Below are 19,508 nucleotides of genomic sequence, written 5' to 3' on the forward strand. Positions count from 1 at the left end.
CCATCCTTTGCTTTGAAAAGATACAATTAAGAATCTGCAAATGATCCCTCTAGCATCCGTGGTCTTGCTCTTCGTTAAGATTAAAGTCATGTTTGGAGGGAATACTTACACCCCTCCAAGATTCACAATCAACGGATTTTTTTTTTTTTTCCTGCAGCGGGGAGATTTCCGGGGAAATAGTTTCTAAGCCAAATCTGATGGGAGGTGCTTTTTATAGTTTTTCTTGGCAAAGGGGTGCTTGGTGGCTGCCAGATGGGTGTCTAAATGACCATGGTGAAGGCCCCAGCATCTATCTTTAAAAAAAATAAACTTTATTTTTGGAAACAGTCTTAAATTTACAGAAAAATTGTAAAGAGAGTACAGCAAGCTCTTGTATACCCAGCACCCAGCTCCCCATAGGAGGAATATCCGTTAGCAGGATGCATTTGTTACAATTAGTGAGCCAATATTATGATACAGTTTTATAAAGCTAAGTCCATACTTTGTTTAGATTGTACCCCCCCCCTTTTCTTAATGAGCTTGACAGTTTTGAGGAATACTGACTAGGTGCATTGTAGAATGTCCTTTCAGTGGGGTCTTATGTTTTCCTCATGGTTAGACAGGGCTATGGGTTTTGGGGGAGGAAGACCACAGAGGTAAAGTGACCATTTCCATCACATCATATTGTGGGTACCTACCATCAACATGATTTATCATTATTGATGATAGCCTAGATCACCTGGCCGAGGTAACCTTTGGCAGGTTGCTCCACCATAAAGTTGCTGCTGCTGCTAAATTGCTTCAGTCGTGTCCGACTCTGTGCGACCCCATAGAGGGCAGCCCACCAGGCTCCCCCGTCCCTGGGATTCTCCAGGCAAGAACAATGGAGTGGGTTGCCATTTCCTTCTCCAATGCATGAAAGTGGAAAGTGAAAGTGAAGTCACTCAGTCGTGTCTGACTCTTAGCGACCCCATGGACTGCAGCCTTCCAGGCTCCTCCGTCCATGGGATTTTCCAGGCAAGAGTACTGGAGTGGGGTGCCATTGCCTTCTCCAACCATAAAGTTACTCCTTGCCAAACGTGCAGCCCAACTTAAGGATGAGGAATTATGCTGTGGAATCTGTAATCAGGCCTTGCTGGGAAGGCACCAGGACAGAAACGTCATGGCTCAGTAAGAGAAGGGATGCTGCGAGCCTTGAGAGGCTGAAGCGAGCTGTTCCAGATGTGGGTCAGGCTCAGTCTCACCCAGATGTTAATAGCAGTCACTTTGCTCTGCTTCCGCATGATGGAACTCCCCAAGGGTCAACACTAGTCCGTGTCTTGCTAATGGGCTTTGTCCCACATGACAATATGTTGGTGGTACACGTGAGGTGTTCTCTTTAACTCTGGGCAATGGGCTTGGCAAAAGGCCAAGAAAGGAAGAGGATTGCTCCTGGGACAGACATTGTCAGGAACTGGTGACGGCACGTAGGGAGTTGGGGGAAGTCAGATGCTTATTTTGTGGAACCTGAGCGTGTGGCAGCTGTGATTAGCCCGTGTAGTACCCCTCCAACCATAGAAGGTACACACTTCACAGAAGGTTGTCACCTTCATTTTGTAGAGGGGGTTGATGAGGCACAGAGAGGTGAAGGAACTTTCCCCAGAAAGCAGAGCAGGTACACGGCAGAGCTGAAATGTGAGCCCGGCAGTCCTGCTCTGGAGCCCTAGAGTCCTGCTCTAGATCTTTCGGATCTACCGTGTGAGTTCTCGTCCCCTCACTTGACGAGAGATGCGCACAAAGCAGTTAGGGGCCTGGCACCGTGCAAGACTGGAGTTTAAAACATTACTGACAAGATGATCTTGGGTAAGTCATTTAATCTCTCTGGACCTCTGTTTGCTCAGCTGTCACATGATTGAATGATAGTACTTACCTCATACAGGCAACTGTTTGCCTTGAATGGCTTAACCCATTCACATCACTTAACACAGTGTCATTTGTCACTAGCTTTTTATTAAACCTTTGATTTCGTTAATAGAGGTGCTCAGTTCATGTGAGTCATCATTCACTTACTCATCCATCTAACTATTGAGCTCCTATGGTGTTAGATCCTGGGGATGTAGTAGAAAATGAGACTCAGTCCCTGCCCTCAATCAGTTAGTGTCTCTAATTGTTTTTCTGTCTAATTGCATCGACTGATCCCTCCAGTAGCATCTACATGGTAGTGGAAAATAGGCATCTTTGCCTTGTTCCTCACCCAGGCAGGAGAATCTTCAGTGTTAGCTTTAGAATTGAGGCATATGTATTTATGTTAGGGAAGTATCCATCCGTCTCTATTTTCATAAGAGTTTTGATTAGGAATGGGAGTTGAGTGATGCCACAGACTTTTTAGCATCTATGGAAAAACATGATTTTATTCTAAGATCATTTATATTAATAGCTTTCCTAATATTGAAACGTTCCTGGTATTAACCCCACTTGGTCACTGGGTATTATTTTCTTATGGTGGTGGGCCTGGCATCTACTGGATAATATTGTTTTAAGATTTCTTTTAGCAGTGTTCACCTGGTGGCCGGTAAAGAATCTGCCTGCAATGCAGGAGACCTGGGTTTGATCCGTGGATCAGGGAAGATCCCCTGGAGAAGGAAACGGCAACTGACTCCAATATTCTTGTCTGGAAAATGTCATGGATGGAGACGCCTGGCAGGCTGTAGTCCGTGGCATCGTAAGAGTTGGATGTGGCGTAGCAGCTAAGCCGCGAGTGATGTCTGTAATGTGCTTTTTGGTGTGCTGTCAAGTCTAAACGTCTCTCCTTCTCTATGTTCAGGAACAACGTGTGTATTGTTGGGACTATCCAGTTTCTCCCGTTGTGATAGGATCCCCTGTGAAGCCATCTGGACCTGGTGCCTTTTTATGGTCTTGTTCTGGGATAACTTTCTCGATCGTGTCTATGGGAATTGGGCTGTATCCATTTTCTATTTTGACTAGAGCCAGTTTTGGTAAACTTTCTTCCTAGGAAATCACCCACTTCACCTTTCTGAATTTTCAGATTTATTTGCTTAGAAGCATGCAAGGTAAACTCTTATTTTCTTTTGAGGGAAAGAGCTAAATGCATAGTAATAGAAAGAATGCAGACAGGGCTCTGGGGGTCCTGGCTATGAGCCCACCTTGGAGGGGAGAGGCGTGCTGGCTGTTGGTAGACAGAAGTTTAATTTCTTTGTATGTGCATGTGAATTCAAGGCATTCTTACTTCTTCCAACTTGTAATACACTGGGAAAGACGGATGGGCCCTGGGGATCCCCAGTCACCTCCAGCGGTGCCAGATCTTCTCTGGGCCGTGTTGGGAGGGCTTGCTCCCAGTCTGCCTCAGTGAGTCTGGCATGCCCCTCCTCTGGTAAGCGGATGCATATGGCGTTAACTTTGACCTTTCAGAAAGGAAAATGGACTCCTGACCGTTGCTTATAGTTTGTTCTGCTGATCCTCAAACTCTTTGGGTCACAGACCTCTGAAAGGCTGATGAAAGCCGCAGGTCCCATGTACCGCAGGAGCACACTGCACGCGTGTGTCCCTTCTGCACCTGTAAAGCCCGGGGTGAAAGGCACTCAGTCGTGTCCGACTCTCTGCGACCCCAAGGACTATACAGCCCACGGAATTCTCCAGGGCAGAGTACTAGAGCCGGTAGCCTTTCCCTTCTCCGGGGATCTTCCCAACCCAGGCATTGAACTCAGGTCTCCTGCATTGCGGGCGGATTCTTTACCAGCTGAGCCACAAGGGAAGCTCAAGAATACTGGAGTGGGTAGCCTATCCCTTCTCCAGCAGATCCTCCTGACCCAGGAATGGAACCCGGGTCTCCTGCATGGCGGGTGGCTCAGCTTTATACCATTTTCAGGTAGAGTCACACTGACCCAGGAATGGAACCCGGGTCTCCTGCATGGCGGGTGGCTCAGCTTTATACCCTTCTCCAGCAGATCCTCCTGACCCAGGAATGGAACCCGGGTCTCCTGCATGGCGGGTGGCTCAGCTTTATACCATTTTCAGGTAGAGTCACAGACCCTGCTGTCGCCCGTTCTCTAATGTCACCTGCACTTGAGCTCAGGGCCACCTGCTCTCGGCCCATTCACAGGGCACAATTAAAGCCTCATTCTTTCAGCAAACACTCATTGAATGCTGGTTTTGTGCCAGGCCCTGTGGGAGTACACAGATGAATGAAATGTGGTCTTGCCCCTGTCTGGCCCCCAGGCCAGTGTGGGACACAGCCTGGTAAACAAATAGGGACAAATGAGGTGCTGATATACAGCATCACGGGCTTTTTTTTTTTTTGGTGCTTACTAAAAATAGAGCTCTACTCTAAGCAAGCGAGTTCGCTAAACACATGTGACATTCAGAGACGTTGCCGTCTGTGTTGAGTTAAGGACAAGCCTTAATGAGCCTGCTTTGTGCAAATAGCGTCTCCAGGTGCAGCTGGAAAGGTGAAACGAGGGCTGAGTCGAGCAGTGGCCTCGTCGAGGGAGGAGCAAGAGCTAGGGAGAAAGTTGCCTGAATCATCCTTTACTATTGAACACATGTCATCCCAGCTTCCAAATTAAAGGCCGTCTGTTCTTAAGGCGCCCTCAGCTTTTGATCAGAAGTTGTTTCGGTTGCTCTTTGGGGCCCCAGGGACGGTAGCCCACCGGGCTCCTCTGTCCATGGGATTTCCCAGGCAAGGATACTGGAGTGGATCGCCATTTCCTTCTCCAGGGCATCTTCCCGACCCAGGGATAGAATTCGTGTCTCCTGCGTTGGCAGGCGGATTCTTTCCCACTGACCTCCCAGGGATGCCCTTGATCAGAAGTAGAGGCTCTTAAAATCTTAATGCTGTGCTATTTGAGTTGGTGCCCAAGGCTTTTTAGTCCTGTAAGATGATGGGATTGAATACATTTGAGAAATGCAGCTTTGGTGGCCAGTGGTCCTTAATCCTGGCTACAGACTAGAATCTTTCAGGCATACCCAGGACCCATGAAGTCAGAATTCTTGGGGGTCAGTTCACTTTTGCTGAGAGTCATGAGCAGTACACGGCAGGACAGGCTTCGAGCCCAGGCAGCTGGGGTCCTGAGTCCCTGTCCTCAGCACTACAGTTCAGCCAGAATCTCACTGACCCCAGCTTTCCTGGGTACCCTTAATGCCAACATGGGCTGCATTCACCCATGATGTTTTGGTATCTATGCAATTATCAGTGGACTGTTCACTGCTATCCTAATGGGATTATACTCATAAAATATGCAACAAAAACCCAAGTGGGGAAGGACAGAATATAAACTGGGGTTCTGCTATTTCTGTATTTCTCTCTACAGCCCAGTGGATTGTCGTGCATGCCTCCCGGGGCACGTGTCCCCCCCCCCAAAACCACGGCCATAGGCCTACTGAGCCAGAGCAACAGGACTGAAGTCAGGAAATCCCGGCTTGAAATTCTGACTTAGGTGTCCATTACTAGCTTGGCCTTGGCCAAGTTGAAGTGCCGGGCATTGGCGAGCGCGCAGTAAACCATCGCCTTATAAATGGATGAGAAGTTGCATAATCCCCGCTGAGTGGTTTGCCTCCAGGCAGGTGATTTTGATCCTCTCCGCTTGTGTTTTCTCATCTGTGAGATGGGGGTGGTCAGGTTCCCGCAAGGCAGTGTGACTGAGTGCGGGCAGCGGGGCTGCGTGAAGGTCGGACGGCAGGCTGGGAGCAGGGTGGTGGGCTCTGAGAAACCGTCGGGCTCACCCACCTTCTTGAGAGCGTTGGGTCCTTGGAGGGGAAAGTCTCTGCCCTCGCCTTTAAGGAATCCTGAGCCTTAAGAGGGGCTTCCTTGGTGGCTCAGAGGTTAAAGCCTCTGCCTGGAAGAGAAGATGCCTTTTGGAGATGAGTCACTGGCCGCGGGGCTTCAGCTGGCATTGCAGCATGATACCTAACTTACATGCGATTTGCATGCATGCTTAGCTGTGTCCAAGTCTTCGTGATCCCATGGACTGGAATCCACCAGGCTCCTCTGTCCATGGGATTTCCCAGGTGAGAATACTGGAGTGGGTTGCCATGTTCTCCTCTAGGGGATCTTCCCGACCCAGGGATCGAACCTTGCCTCCTGCATTGGCAGGTGGATTCTTTACCACTAAGCCACTGGGGCAGCCCTCTGTAGGGGGTCAGTTCTGATGAAAAGCTTGCCCGGGGCATGGGTCCCTGCCTCAGCCGCAGAAGTAGGCCAGCTGCAAAAGCTTTCTCAGTTGTCCAGACTCTCAGGCTGCAAGGTTCCCTGAGGCTGCTCCTCAGGGTCCTGCCCCGGCGCTGCGGACCCCTGACCCTGGGCCAGGACGCGGCAGCCTTGGGAAGTGCCGTGTGGTGGATGTCTTGTGGCTTCCCCCCACTAAGGGACTTCCTGTCTCCTCTCTCCCCAGCACAGGAAACAGCCACAGGCGCCCCAGAGCTTCGGCCAGACCCGGCTTCCCTGGGCTGGTGCGAGGTTGGGTTTTACTGATTGTTCCCAAACCGAGCTCAGGGAAGAAGGCAAGACTCGCCCTGGGGCTCTTCCTGGGCTGTGTCAACTTTCCTACCTGGAAGAAAGCCCGCGGCGGGTTCCTCCAAAGCAAGAGGAACGGCCTGTGACGTTTTCCTAAACTTTGTCCAAAATGTGGAAACGTAGAGACGATGGCATCATTAGCTGCCGTGTTCCCAGCACCCGGTCTCTATGGTTACCTACTGAAGGCCAGTCTTATGTCCCCCCCTCCTCAGTGTGTGCTCTGCATCACCACTTCTGCTTGCTTTAAATCACATTGCAGATGATAGAATATTTTATTAATAGATTAGGATGTAGCTCTCAAATATAAGGGCTCCTGAGAAAAATCCAATACCATTACCAAACCTAAAAAGCTGTATTGCGTGCTAAGTTGACTCAGTCGTGTCCGACTCTTTGCGACCCCATGGACTGTAGCCCTCCAGGCTCCTCTATCCATGGGGTTCTCCAGGCAAGAATACTGGAGTGGGTTGCCATGCCTTCCTCCAGGAGATCTTCCTGACCCAGGGATCGAACCCACATCTCTTAAGTCTCCTGCATTGGCAGGCGGGTTCTTTACTGCTAGCGCCACCTGGGAAGCCTCCAAAGCCATAATCTTTAATTTCAAACGTCCAGTGTTTAAACTTACTGCATGTCTCACAAGTGTCTTTTCATGGTTAACTTGTTTGAACAAAGATCCAGACAAGACCCGAACATTGTAAATCATTGACGTGGCCATTAGATCTCTCTTACTTTATAAAAATCCCCACCAGTCTGTTTTCTTGCCTTTGTTGAAGAAGCAGGTCATGTTTCTTGCACTGGCCTCCGTGTGACAGACTTTGCCAGTGGTGTCCCTGTGGCACTGTTGAGTCTTCTTCTGTCCCTTGCATCTCTTACAAACTGGCATTTAGATCTGAAGTTCTGTGCCGTAGACTTTGAGTGCTGTTTTCTTCTGCAGAGAAATATATCCAAGGTAGAGAGGACGCTACAGGAAGAGCAGAGAGATTGCTTTTCCTGAGTTGGCGTTTGGGACCATCTGTGCGTCCTGACCTGAGGTTTTGAGAAAAAAGGGAATTTTCTCACTTGGGCCTGTTTCAGTTACTAAGATACTAAGTTTCTAAGAGGCAGTGCTTCTGCGTGAATTTTAATTGAGCCACGCCTGAGTGAGCTTTCTGAAGGTAAGAAAGGTGCCTGCAAAAGCTCAGGATTTATAAAGGTCCTTATCAAAACAAACCTTCTTGGGCACGCTGAGAAAGGTGGACTGTGTTAAACGAGCGCGGGGAGGGGTGGGGGAGCCTTGACGTCTGCAGTGCTTGCGTGCGTTATTGTAAAGACCACAGAAAGGGGCTGTTTACCTGCATGGTCCTGAGAAGGTGGGCTCCGGGTGTGAAATCCACAACCCGTGACCTCATCTCTGTTGCCATGGAGAAAGGAGGAGGTCATTAATGCCCGGGGTCGGCAGGAGCCTCTGATGAAGTGTACCCGCCCCCGGGGACAGGGCACTGAAGTGAAAGCTCCTGGCGATGAGTGTAAATAAAGAAGCCATCTGTCAATCAGGCATTAATTTTAAGTCTCTGCCCCTGGCCAGGGGTTCCAGGGCCCCCACTGTTTTCAAGGGGAAGTTTACACTTGCATTTCAAGTTGGCTAAAAGAAAGGTGGAAACCAGCTTTTCACGCTGTGTCAGGAGTTGCGGGGCTCAGTGGGCACAGCTCTTTGAGGCACTGGCATAAAGGTGACGGGGGTCTTGGCCGAGTGAGTTGGAGGAACCAAAGCAGAGAAGGCGGCCGGGCCCCTGCCTGTGTCTCCTTGCGCAGGGCCTTGGCAGAGAGGCGGGGTAGCCGCGCGCACAAGGCGGCCGGGCCCCTGCCTGTGTCTCCTTGCGCAGGGCCTTGGCAGAGAGGCGGGGTAGCCACGCGCACCCCGCTTCAGAGGGAGGATTATCTGAGGTCTGTTTCTGGTTGATTCTTCTGACCAGATCTTTTCTTCTCCTTTTGGCAAGGAAGTCACCGGAGCCCCTCTCTCTGCTGTGTGCCTCATGACAAATGGGGAAAGACTGTCCTCTCTTAGAGAAGGGCCTCTCTGAAGCACAAATCCCACCTCAGATGGCTGTCTTCCTGAAAAACGGAGGCAGGGTGGCATGGTGACTGGATAAGCCAAGGCTGATGTCGGCATCTGATGGACTATTACACGGCCATGAAAAAGAAACCGTAACTGCATACGATGTGGTTAAATCTCAGACATAAGGTTGGATTTACAGCATGTACATGTACATTCCATACAGTTTTATGTCATGGTCACAGCAGGCAAAGCCAGGCCATAGTGAGGGAAGGCAGGCGAGTGGGTCCCCCTGAATGAGGGTTATTGGCTGGGTGTGGCCACTAGGGAACCATGTAGCAGGATTGAAGTGTTCTGTATCTTGAATGGTGGATGCACATTTGTAAAAAGGCGCCGAGGCCTTTTAATATCTTACGGCATCTAAATGATGTCTCAATTTGAACCCCAGCTCTGCCCCTGGTTTCTTTCAAAAGGTTTTTTTTTTTTTGATGTGGATCATTTCTTAAAAGCCTTTATTGAATTTGTTGCAATCTTGCTTCTGTTTTATGTTTTGGTTTTTTGGTCGAGAGGCACGTGGGCTCTCAGCTCCCCAACCAGGGATGGAAGCGCCACCCCTACACTGGAAGGCGAGGTCTTCTGGACCGCCAGAAGAGTCCCTGCCCTGACTGTTCTTGTCCCTGGGGCTGAACCCCCACCCCCCTCAGCTTCCCTGGCCCCCTCGGTGACACAGAGGAGTAGATGGTACCTGCCTTCCAGGTGCTTGTCAGCCTCGTGGTACACAGAAGAGCTCGAGGCGCAATGAATGAAGGCAGATGGGAAGGTCTTTGAAGTTCTTGAAAGCATGAGGGCCCCATGGAATGATTCCACCCGGTTCTTTCCATCCCAGTTTGAGGATGAGGTGGGGTTTCATGTCTATCAGATGCCTGGGCCCTGCCCTCCCATCCGGAAGCTGAACTCGAGGCCTGCAGATTTCACACATCTCTCCACTTCTCTCCAGAAGGAGGACACGCAGGTGCATGTGGATTTGCAGACAGCCATGCCAGTAGCCAGTCTGTAAGACTTGGAGCTGGCACACTGTCCTGGGTCCTGGGTCTCGGGCGCCTGGCCTCACAGCAGGCTGCCTGGGAGGCAGGACCCAGCGCTCCTTTCTGTCCTGTCTGAAGGCAGACAGCTGTCTTAGCCGGGGCAGGGTCAGCAAAGAGCACGGCAGTCACGGTGGCTTTTTCCAGTGGCTCCACGTCGAACGAGACAGGATGGTAAACTGCCTTCTTTCCCTTGCTGGCATCTCTGGACCTGACTTAGCTGGATGGAATTTCTCACCTCTCACGCCCTGCGTCTGTGTGTGTCATTTCTGAATGAAGGGTGTGACCACCTGATTCTCCCCGTCATCATTAACACACGATTCATTGATCGGGAATCCAATTACTGCCCGCATGTGTGTCTGCTGGGGGCCATAGGGGCATGGGGGGCCTGTTGGAAAGTTTGCTGAGCGCTGTATGTGTTACTCAAAGCGCAATCTGTAACTTTTCAAAGAAGGTCTTTCCTATAGGTGGTGCAAGCCGCCAGATGCGAAGTCCATCCAGCTTCGGCTCCTCTTGGCGTTTCCTGCAGCCCCTAACACACAGGGCTCATGAGAGCCGAGGGATGGAGGGGAGCGGCGGGACCCCCAGGACCCCCTCCCTCCCGCTTCGCTTCTCTCCGCCCTCTTGCTGCACGTGCGGCCGCCAGGTTGTAGAAGCTTCACTCCGTTGCCATGGCAACAGACTGTGATGTCTCAAACCCAGGGCCCGGGCCTCCCACCACCTCGGGGTGTGAACGGTGGGTCTGTCGCTTCAGACAGGGGTGGACCTCGGCTCTGGGGCTCGGCCGCTGGGCCGCGGGGCGTCCGGCCTGCGGCCGGATCCTGGCTCCTCTCCTGGCGTCGTCGTTGAAGTCGAGCGCCCTGGCTCGCGCGGCCCCTCCCCCTCCTGAGGACAGACGCCTCCTGGAGCTTCCTGAGCTGGCTTTCTATTTTAGTCATTCTATTCTGCTTCCTGAAAATTCCACCAGCTTGTCCTCGGCGGAGAGAAGATGTTCTCTCGTTGTTCCTTTTTTCAAAAGCAATCTGTTGGCCGGTGGGTTGGCGCTGGCGGCGGTCTCAGACTTGGCCGTGTGTCCTTGAGGGTGAGCAACAGGAGGGCAGGAGCTGGGCAACAGGAGGGCAGGAGCTGGCAGAGAGCTCCATGTGGCCTGAGTGAGGTTTTTAAATAATCGTTGACTCAATCCTGGGGCAAACGGAGGGATTATGAGTATTCCAGAAGAAAGGAATCTGTGTCGTCTGTTGTCTAGGGCAGCCTACCTCCTCATGGGGCTCCGGAGCAGTTCCTGTCCTGGGGACACCTCAGTTTTCTGTGTTGGGGTGAAGGCGTCACGATCCAGGAAATATTCCCTTTTGTGAGTTACGGGGCTGGAGGAGCTGGGCTGCCTGAGACCGAATCCGGTTTTGCCACTTAGCAGCTGTGTGATCTTGGGCAAATTAATCACCCTCTCTGAGCCTCACTTTCCCCTTTTAGAAAATGAGGACCCTATCATCTGCTTCGAAGGGTTCTTGTAAGACAAATGATGCTGCTACTGCTGCTGCTAAGTCGCTTCAGTCGTGTCTGACTCTGTGCGACCCCATGGACTGCAGCCTACCAGGCTCCTCCATCCACGCGATTTTCCGGGCAACAGTACTGGAGTGGGGTGCCATTGCCTTCTCCCAAGACAAATGCTAGTGAATGTTAAATACATACAGAGTGCTTCTTGGTGTGGAGTAAAAGGTGGAGACGTGTCACAGTCACTTTTGTTGTTGCGGTTACCTTTGTTCTTCAGTCGCTCAGTTACGTCCGACTCTTTGCAGCCCCATGGACTGTAGCACACCAGGCCTCCCTGTCCTTCACCATCTCCTGGAACTTGCTCAGACTCATGTCCATTGAACTTTAGTGAGAGTTAGTTGATCAGCTCCCAGGTAGCCCAGAGGAAGGACAAAGCATGGAACGAAATGAGTGTCGGAGGCATTCTTTACCTACTCCACATATTTTCTGAAGGCTAGCAGAAAAAGAGAATCCAAAGTGCTGACCGATCCATTTTATTTTTATAAAGGTTTCTTCCCTTTTTCTTTTTTAAAAGAAGTCCCTGGTGGTGGGGTGGGGGGGCCGGTGTGTGTCACACTTTAAGTTGTAAAATAAGGGAATGAAAACAGAAAGTGTTAGTCACTCAGTCCTGTCTGACTCTTTGTGACCCCAGGGACTGTAGCCCATGCTCTGTCCATGGAATTCGCCAGGATACAGGAGTGGGTGGCAATTCCCTTCTCCAGAGGATCTTCCTGACCCAGGGATCAAACCAGATCTCCTGCATTGCGGGCAGATTCTTTACCATCTGAGTCACCAGGGAAGCCAAATGAAAGCAGAGAGAGGGTAGAATTTTCAACTTAAATGATAATTCTTTCCATAATAATGATACTAACATCCCAAAAGGCCTTATTTATCGAGTGTTTATTTTGTGTGTTTTGGATTTCGTGTGCGTGAGATGAAGTGTCAGGTGGGTATTGTCACCAACCTCCGCCCCGTATTATGCATGAGGACTCAGAGGACCCCAGGTCACACAGCCGGGGTGCAAGGCTGTGCAACGGGGGCCTCAAACACCGTGTATGGACCGAGACCCGGATCTCCATGCAGACGCCCTGCTGCGGTGGGGCTAGAGTGGCCGCCTCGGCCTTCTTGTCTTCCGGTTCCAGAGAGTGGCCAGAAGTCTCCCCAAACGTTCTTAGGGCCTGGATGTGGGGTGAGCCCCTGAGAGCCTGATGGGATAGGGAGGGCGGTGGTGATGTGGCCTCTCAGATGTCTGTTGCAGAAGCGGTTTACCTTCCAGGGCTCACAGGGAGCCGACGTCTCATTTCTGAGTCAGTTCAGGTGTGACTCATGGGCTGATGTTCCCAGCAGTGTTTGGGGCCTTGGCCATGTGCAGGCCCCGGGGGGAGGCCCCGGAGCAGTCGGGCCTGGAGCAGGGGTTCCCAGCTGGAGGCGATTCTGCCTGGCAGGAGAAGTTTGGCAAGCCTGGGATGCTTCTGCTTGTTCAAACTGAGCAAGGACTGGGGATGCTACGGACGTCTGGTGGGCGGAGGCCAGTGTGCTGCTAAACATCCCAGAGCCTCCACAGCAAGGAATTTTCTAGCCCCAAATGTCAATATTCTAGCCTGGAGAAGTCCAGGGATTGTATAGTCCATGGGGTTGCAAAGAGTCGGACACGACTGAGCGACTTTCACTTCACTTAAATGTAAGTAGTCCTGAGGTTGAGAATCCCTAGTCTCAGGTCTGCTGGGTTCAAGTTGCATGACCTCAGGCAAGTTAATTCACCTGTTTGAACCTCAGTTATCTTATCTGTAAAAGGGGAGTAAACAGCGCCCATCTCATAGGTTGTGGGAATTAAGGAATGGACTACTTGTAATGTACTTATATCAGAGCCTGCCATATAAATTCTCAATAAATTAGCTGCTGCTGCTGCTGTTCTTATTACTGTTATTATCATTGACCTTAACCTGTCTTCAGAAAGCTCACAGTCTAGTAGGGAGACAGAGAAGTGAATCTGAACTTGATAGACTTCCCTACATGACTCTGTTCTGGCAACACTGCAGAGTCTAGTGTCTGAGCCAGCCTAGGGAAAATCAGGGAGGGCTTTCAGGAGGAGGTGGCCCAAGTGAAATCTTAATGAACAAATAGTGGCTTCCTAGGAGAAGTGAGGACAGGAGGTATGGAAGGGTGTTCTGAGCTATGGGAGTAGCACATGCAAAGGCATGGAGGCACAGAGGACCTAGAGCAACAACCTCTGAATCCCCCATCTCTGCTCCATCCTCTGTCTCTTTCTGAACACTGATGTGTGGAGTGTGGGCCAGGTGCCTCCCACGGCACGTGGGGTGGTTTTATGCTCTCCATGGGCACATTACATAAGAGGGCCATCCTCTTGGCAAAGCTGCTTCCCTCTAATCTCCTTAGAAGGAGTGAGGTGTCAGTGTATCTTTAACGCCTTTCTTTCCTGACGTTTGCCATTTCCTCCTCCCACTTCCAGCTTTGGAAAAAATGTAGACTTTCTGGGGTCGTGGTAATGTCCTACATCTTGATTATGGTGATGGCTACCAGTGCATGGAACATTGGGCAAAACTCATTGAACTCTACACTCAAAATCCGTATGTAGAAATGATGCCTTACTTACAAAAAATGAGCATCGAGGAGGAAAAAACAGTGGGCCTGAGGCTGGAAGCCTTGGGCTAGCAACAGTGTCTCGCTTGAATTTAGTAACTTTTATTTGGATTGTATTTTTACCCTCCCTTCTATTTATGGAGGTGACACTGATTTTCCATTTGTGGCAGCAGTGTAAAGTTTCCTTAAAAAAAAAGTCATATGCGAATGAATTTAAATAGAAATATTAAGTAAATAATATTCACTGGTGGTACATGAATATAGCAAAGATCATGCAAGTGGTAAGAAAAGCAAGCTCTTTGGAAACCCTTCTGAGAGAATCGGGTGCTTCTGACATGAAACAAACTTGGCCCAGGGCTGCGTGGGCACGGCGCGGGCTGCAAGGGAGCTGTCTGCAAGGGTGGCAGCTGTTTACAGAGACACAGTGAAGAGCCCTAGCTACTTAAAGAAATAGCTGAACGATGAGCCTTTTGTCTGTGAGAATTACTGTCAAATGCCCAGGAAACTGAGAATTAAATAATTATAAATTACCCCCATATTCCTTGCTTGTGCGTAAACTTTCAAAATCCTGGGGAGAGAAAAGAAAAAGACGCTCTGCTGCTTGGATTAATTAAAACCAATGTAAATGCTTTAAGTGCTTTTGCTCAGCAGACACTGGCCTTTCTGTTTTTCATTGCTGCCCAAGAGTGTGAGTGATGTGTGTTTTTAAGTTTTCTGTGACTTTCACATCAGCCCGAGGAGGGTGTTTCTGCTAAGAGGTAGCTCGGTTTTTCTGATAAGGCTGGAATTTTTGCTAAGAGGCTTTCTGTGTTTTCTTTTGCAGACTGTTGTCAAACATGGATTTGACCTGGATCTCCTCCTAGATTAAAAATCTATGCTCTCTTACCCCTCAGGAAGGGTGTGTGTGTGTGTGTGTGTTTGCAGGCCCAAATGCAAGTTGATAATGAAGTGCAGCTTTACGAGAACCTTAGACCCTACAGACTCTAGCTAGAAAAAATGAAAAGATTTCAGAGCCAGAAGCAGCCAAGGAGACAGACTGGGTTTAATATTGTCCTGTTCCAAATGAGGAGGTCGAGACCTAGAGATGGTGGGGGACTTTTCCAAGGTCACATGGCTAGTCAGTGGCAGACAAGGACTGGAACTCAGGCCCCTGCTTTCCAAACCAGGTGTCACTACTCGAGACCATCTCATGTCACCCTGCTCCCCTTGGAACGAAATAAAATAAAAACATGTCTTTTGAAAATTGTATTTCTACTCTCAACATAATACAGAAATCGGACTCTCCTTTCTGCCTCTGCTCCTCGTTATTAATACTTAGTTCTTCTCCTTGGAGGAGGTCCCTGTTACCTGAGACTTGCAGAGAAAACCCTACGCACCCATCAGCATTGTGTGTGTGTGTGTGTGTGTGTGTGTACACACTCCCCCTCTGTTTCTGTCTTATGCATACTGTGTGCATCTTTAACACTGCTGCTGCTGCTAAGTCACTTCAGTCGTGTCCGACTCTGTGCGACCCCACAGACGGCAGCCCTCCAGGCTCCCCGGTCCCTGGGATTCTCCAGGCAAGAACACTGGAGTGGGTTGCCATTTCCTTCTCCAATGCATGAAAGTGAAAAGTGAAAGTGAAGTCGCTGAGTCGTGTCTGACCCCCAGCAACCCCATGGACTGCAGCCCACCAGGCTCCTCCGTCCATGGGATCTTCCAGGCAAGAGCACTGGAGTGGGGTGCCATAACACTATCTGGTGGTTATTATATATCAATGCAAAAGGAACCTTTTCCACCCTTTTATAGCTGCATTATATCTCTCTGTATGAATGACAGAATTTAACCCATCCCCAGCCAATGGATAGAAGGTTACTTCCAGTTTGGGGGGATTAAGAACAGGGCTGGACTAATTAAACTTATAAACACATCACATTGCACACAGGAGTGTACCTGCAGGAGAGATTTCTGAAAGTGCCATTGCGTGGTTTCAAGTGTGCATGTTTGGAGTTTTGATACTACCCAATCACCCCCTCTTGAGGTTCTGTCTGTCTACCTTTTGGTTTGGATGTTAGCATCTTTGAGTAGCAGTTTAAATATTTCGTGCTTTATTCAGCAGACTGACAGTATTTTTGGAGGGCCTGCTTTGTGGGCGATCCTGTCCAGGCGTTAGGGGTCCAGTGGGGGCTGGGAGCTGGGGAGAGGCTGAAAATATAAACAAGTAACTGGAGAATTACTGAATTAGAATTGTGAGGAGTGCAGTGGAGCAGAGCAGGGACATGTGCGTGGGGTCTGATCTCGTCAAGAAGGTCAGAAAGACTTTCGGGGGTGTGTGACACTTTAGCAAAACTCCACTGAAGGAGCGGCCTTAGTTACCGAGAGAAAGAGGGCTGGATGGAGTTGGGCAAGGAGCTGTTGAGCCAAGGGAACAGCAAGTGCAAAGGTCCTGAGGCAGAAAAGAGCTTGGCACTTTTTGAGAAGAACAGCCAGCGTGGCCAGAGTCCAGAGAGGAGAGGCTGGAGAGGCAGGCAGAGGCTCCGCCTGGCCGGCCTAGTTGAGGTTATCCTTACCCCGGGAGCTATGGAAAGTCATTTCTGGGCTCCCACCTGAGGAGGGGCACCACCCGAACCCTGTAAGATGAGCTCAGCTAAACCAGATAGCACTTCCTCCAGGGTGGCCAGCCCAAAAGGGGCACAGAGGAGGAGGGGCATCCCCGTTACAGCCACCAATCCTGCTGTTACAGAGCAAAAGCCAGCCACAGGCTCTGCGTGAACAAAGGGGCAGCTTTGTTCCAATAAAGCTTTATGGACACACACAACCAGCTTCTGTCCATGGACTGGAGTTCGCCTGCCCCTTAGCAGGATGCGATTCTCTAAACAGATATCTGATGTGACATGAGCTGCTAACGGGTTAGTGGAGAAAAGGTGGCTGGGAAACGGGGTTGGGAATGATCTTTTTGATGGGCCGGTCACAGGAGCTGCGGACTGAGCAGGCGGGTGAAGGGCAGCAGCCAGGTGGAGGCTGGGGAGAGTTCAGGGAGAGGGAACTCCACAGCAGGAGCTGCTTGAAGAATGGGGGACAAAGTCAGCAGGGCTGGTGCTGGGTGAGCCTGGGGAGAGTGGGGAGAGGTGGGTGGGGAGACAGGCTGGGGCCAGCCCGTGCTGAGGGCTGGCCTGGGGACATCTCGGGGACAGCCTTTAAGCTGGATTTCACTTTACAGTGGACATTTCAATAGACGGCTGCTTGGAGAGCGGACCAGAGGGGGCGAGTGTAAAAATGGGGAGACCAGGGAGGGAGCAACTGGCTCAGTGGGAGAGGGTGGTGGGAGGGGGCGGCACGATAGTTAATTTGTTTCTCTTTTAATAGAGGAGTCAGACTTAGCTGATGGATTGGACTTAAGGGCATGAGAGAAGAGTAGAGGCTGCCCTGAGCAGCAAGAGAGGGTGTGTGTGTGTGGTGGTGGTGGTGGGGGTCTTCGCTGACTCTGGGAGCTTGAAGGAGGGGCAGGATGGGGTGGTGGAACAAACAGTAGTTCCCTCACTAATTTACCCTCCAGCCGTGGCTTCTTTCGAGATGGCAGCAGAAACCTGAGTTAGGCAGCCACCATTAAAGAAAAAATCGGATCACTTTGTATCCACTGATTTTACTAGTTTGGGAGCTCTGTAGTTATAGCTGTCTTTTGGGGGCCGAATAGCTAGCTCATCTGTGGAATTTCCAGTCCTGTTCGTTCTGTATTTGGGTGACTCCCTTCCCCTCCCTGGACCTCAGTTTCCTCATCTGTAAAATGGCATGAGATGAGACACGGCTCGAGAGTCTGGGCTGGAAATGAAGCCGCTTTTTACACGTGGGCACAAACATCTAGGATTTGAGCCTGGAGAGGGCTCCACGGCCTCCAGAGCTGGTGTGGCCACCCCCTTGCATTCCTGTCACTGTATCACAAGGGTAGGATGATCAGATGGCCTCGGTCGGTGTTTTTCGAACTGTGGGTCAGGACCCACCGATGGGACAGGAAATCTGTTTAATGAGTTATGACCAGCATTTAAACAAAGTAACCCCAGACAGGAGGATAGATAAGAGTGCATGGGGTAAGTATTGTTTGGGGAAGCTTTTGTTTAGTTGCCAGTGAGTATGATGGTGTGAACCGAATTGTGAAATAAAAGGGCACCTCCTCTAAGGGACAGAAGTTTGGAAGCCTTCGGGCGGCCAGCCTTCCAGGTCTCTGGCTGAGGCTGCATGGCTCGGGCCAGCTGTGCTCCTGTGCTAAATCCTCCCCGCTTTGGTCTCTGTTCAGGGAATCTGGGATCAAGTCACCTCAATTTCCTTCTGTGAGAGAAGGAGGTTCTAGCTTTGGGGTTTGGCGCAGTGGGGATTAAAAAAAAAGAAAACAGGAGGCAAAACCCAACCTGTGATTGTTGTGCATCAGGACTTGTGTTTTAGAGGCTTAAAAAGACCCCTCCTTCCCTCCTTCTCTTTCCAGAAGAACCGAGTGCACATAAGGTGGCCAGCCCACCCTCCGGACTCTACCCCGATGATGTCCTGGACTATGGCCTCAAGCCATACAGCCCCCTGGCCAGTCTCTCTGGCGAGCCCCCTGGCCGGCTGCGAGAGCCGGATAGGGTGGGGCCCCAGAACTTTCTGAGCCCGGCCAAGCCACCGGGGGCTTCGGGCCTGAGCCCTCGGATCGAGATCACTCCATCCCACGAACTGATACAGGCAGGGGGGCCCTTCCGCGTGAGAGACACTGGCCTCCTGGGCGAGCAGCCGCCCCCGCCGGGGGTGGCGGCCAGCCCGAGGTTCACGCTGCCCGTGCCCGGCTTCGAGGGGTACCGCGAGCCGCTTTGCTTGAGCCCCGCTAGCAGCGGCTCCTCTGCCAGCTTCATTTCCGACACCTTCTCCCCCTACACCTCGCCCTGCGTCTCGCCCAACAACGGCGGGCCCGACGACCTGTGTCCCCAGTTTCAAAACATCCCTGCTCATTATTCCCCCAGAACCTCGCCAATAATGTCACCTCGAACCGGCCTCGCTGAGGACAGCTGCCTGGGCCGCCACTCGCCCGTGCCCCGTCCGGCCTCCCGCTCCTCGTCGCCTGGTACCAAGCGGCGGCATTCGTGCGCCGGGGCCTCGGTTGCCCCGCTGCCCGCAGCCTCACCCCAGCGCTCGCGGAGCCCCTCACCGCAGCCCCGGGACGACGGCGCCCCCGCCGGGTACCCCCCCTCGGCCGGCCCTGCCGCCCTCATGGATGCCTTGAACAGCCTCGCCGGCGACTCGCCCTGTGGGATCCCCCCCAAGATGTGGAAGACCAGCCCCGACCCGTCGCCAGTGTCCGCCGCCCCGCCCAAGCCTGGCCTGCCGCGCCACCTCTACCCGGCCGTGGAGTTCCTGGGCCCCTGCGAGCAGGAGGAGAGGCGGAACTCGGCCCCCGAATCCATCTTGCTGGTGCCACCCACCTGGCCCAAGCAGCTGGTGCCGGCCATTCCTATCTGCAGGTGAGTCCAGCTTTGGAAGGGATTTACTCTGCGGTCCGGTTTTAAGAGGAGGTTTTCTGGTGTTGAGCATGGGACTGGGGGTGGGCTGGGCTGATTTTCAATCCTAGCTCTCTCTCTGTTCTTGGCTGCCAGATCTCGAAATTCTCTGGGGAAAAGAATCTCTGAGTGGCAGTGTTCCCGTCTGTAAAGTGGGTGTAAGTGTACCTGACTTCCTGGATGGTCCCAGGGTGCCTGTGACTGCTCCTAAGGCACCTGGCGTGTTCATTCATTCACTTATTTAACAAGTGTTTATCAAACACCGGCTGTGTGCCAGG

The 19,508-nt window shown here is 51.5% G+C and overlaps 1 protein-coding gene across 11 annotated transcripts in view; it reads left to right on the plus strand.

Annotated features, from left to right (window-relative positions):
* The window catches only part of NFATC2 (nuclear factor of activated T cells 2), a 160,301-nt gene that overhangs the window by 18,743 nt on the left and 122,050 nt on the right, over window positions 1-19,508 (plus strand). For 6 of the 11 annotated variants that reach the window (XM_086331337.1, XM_086331339.1, XM_086331346.1 and 3 more), the window contains exon 2: window positions 18,186-19,194. In XM_086331337.1, coding sequence (XP_086187463.1) covers window positions 18,186-19,194 — 1,009 coding nt within the window. Of the gene's footprint in view, window positions 1-1,104; window positions 5,983-18,185; window positions 19,195-19,508 lie in introns of those variants that run through there. The other 5 variants (XM_086331345.1, XM_086331341.1, XM_086331342.1 and 2 more) reach the window with 3 other exon arrangements.

Source organism: Bos grunniens, chromosome 13 (assembly GCF_055505025.1).
Source record: "Bos grunniens cultivar Pamir isolate PY7600 chromosome 13, Bosgru_T2T1.0, whole genome shotgun sequence".
In the NCBI taxonomy this organism is placed as follows: domain Eukaryota; kingdom Metazoa; phylum Chordata; class Mammalia; order Artiodactyla; family Bovidae; genus Bos; species Bos grunniens.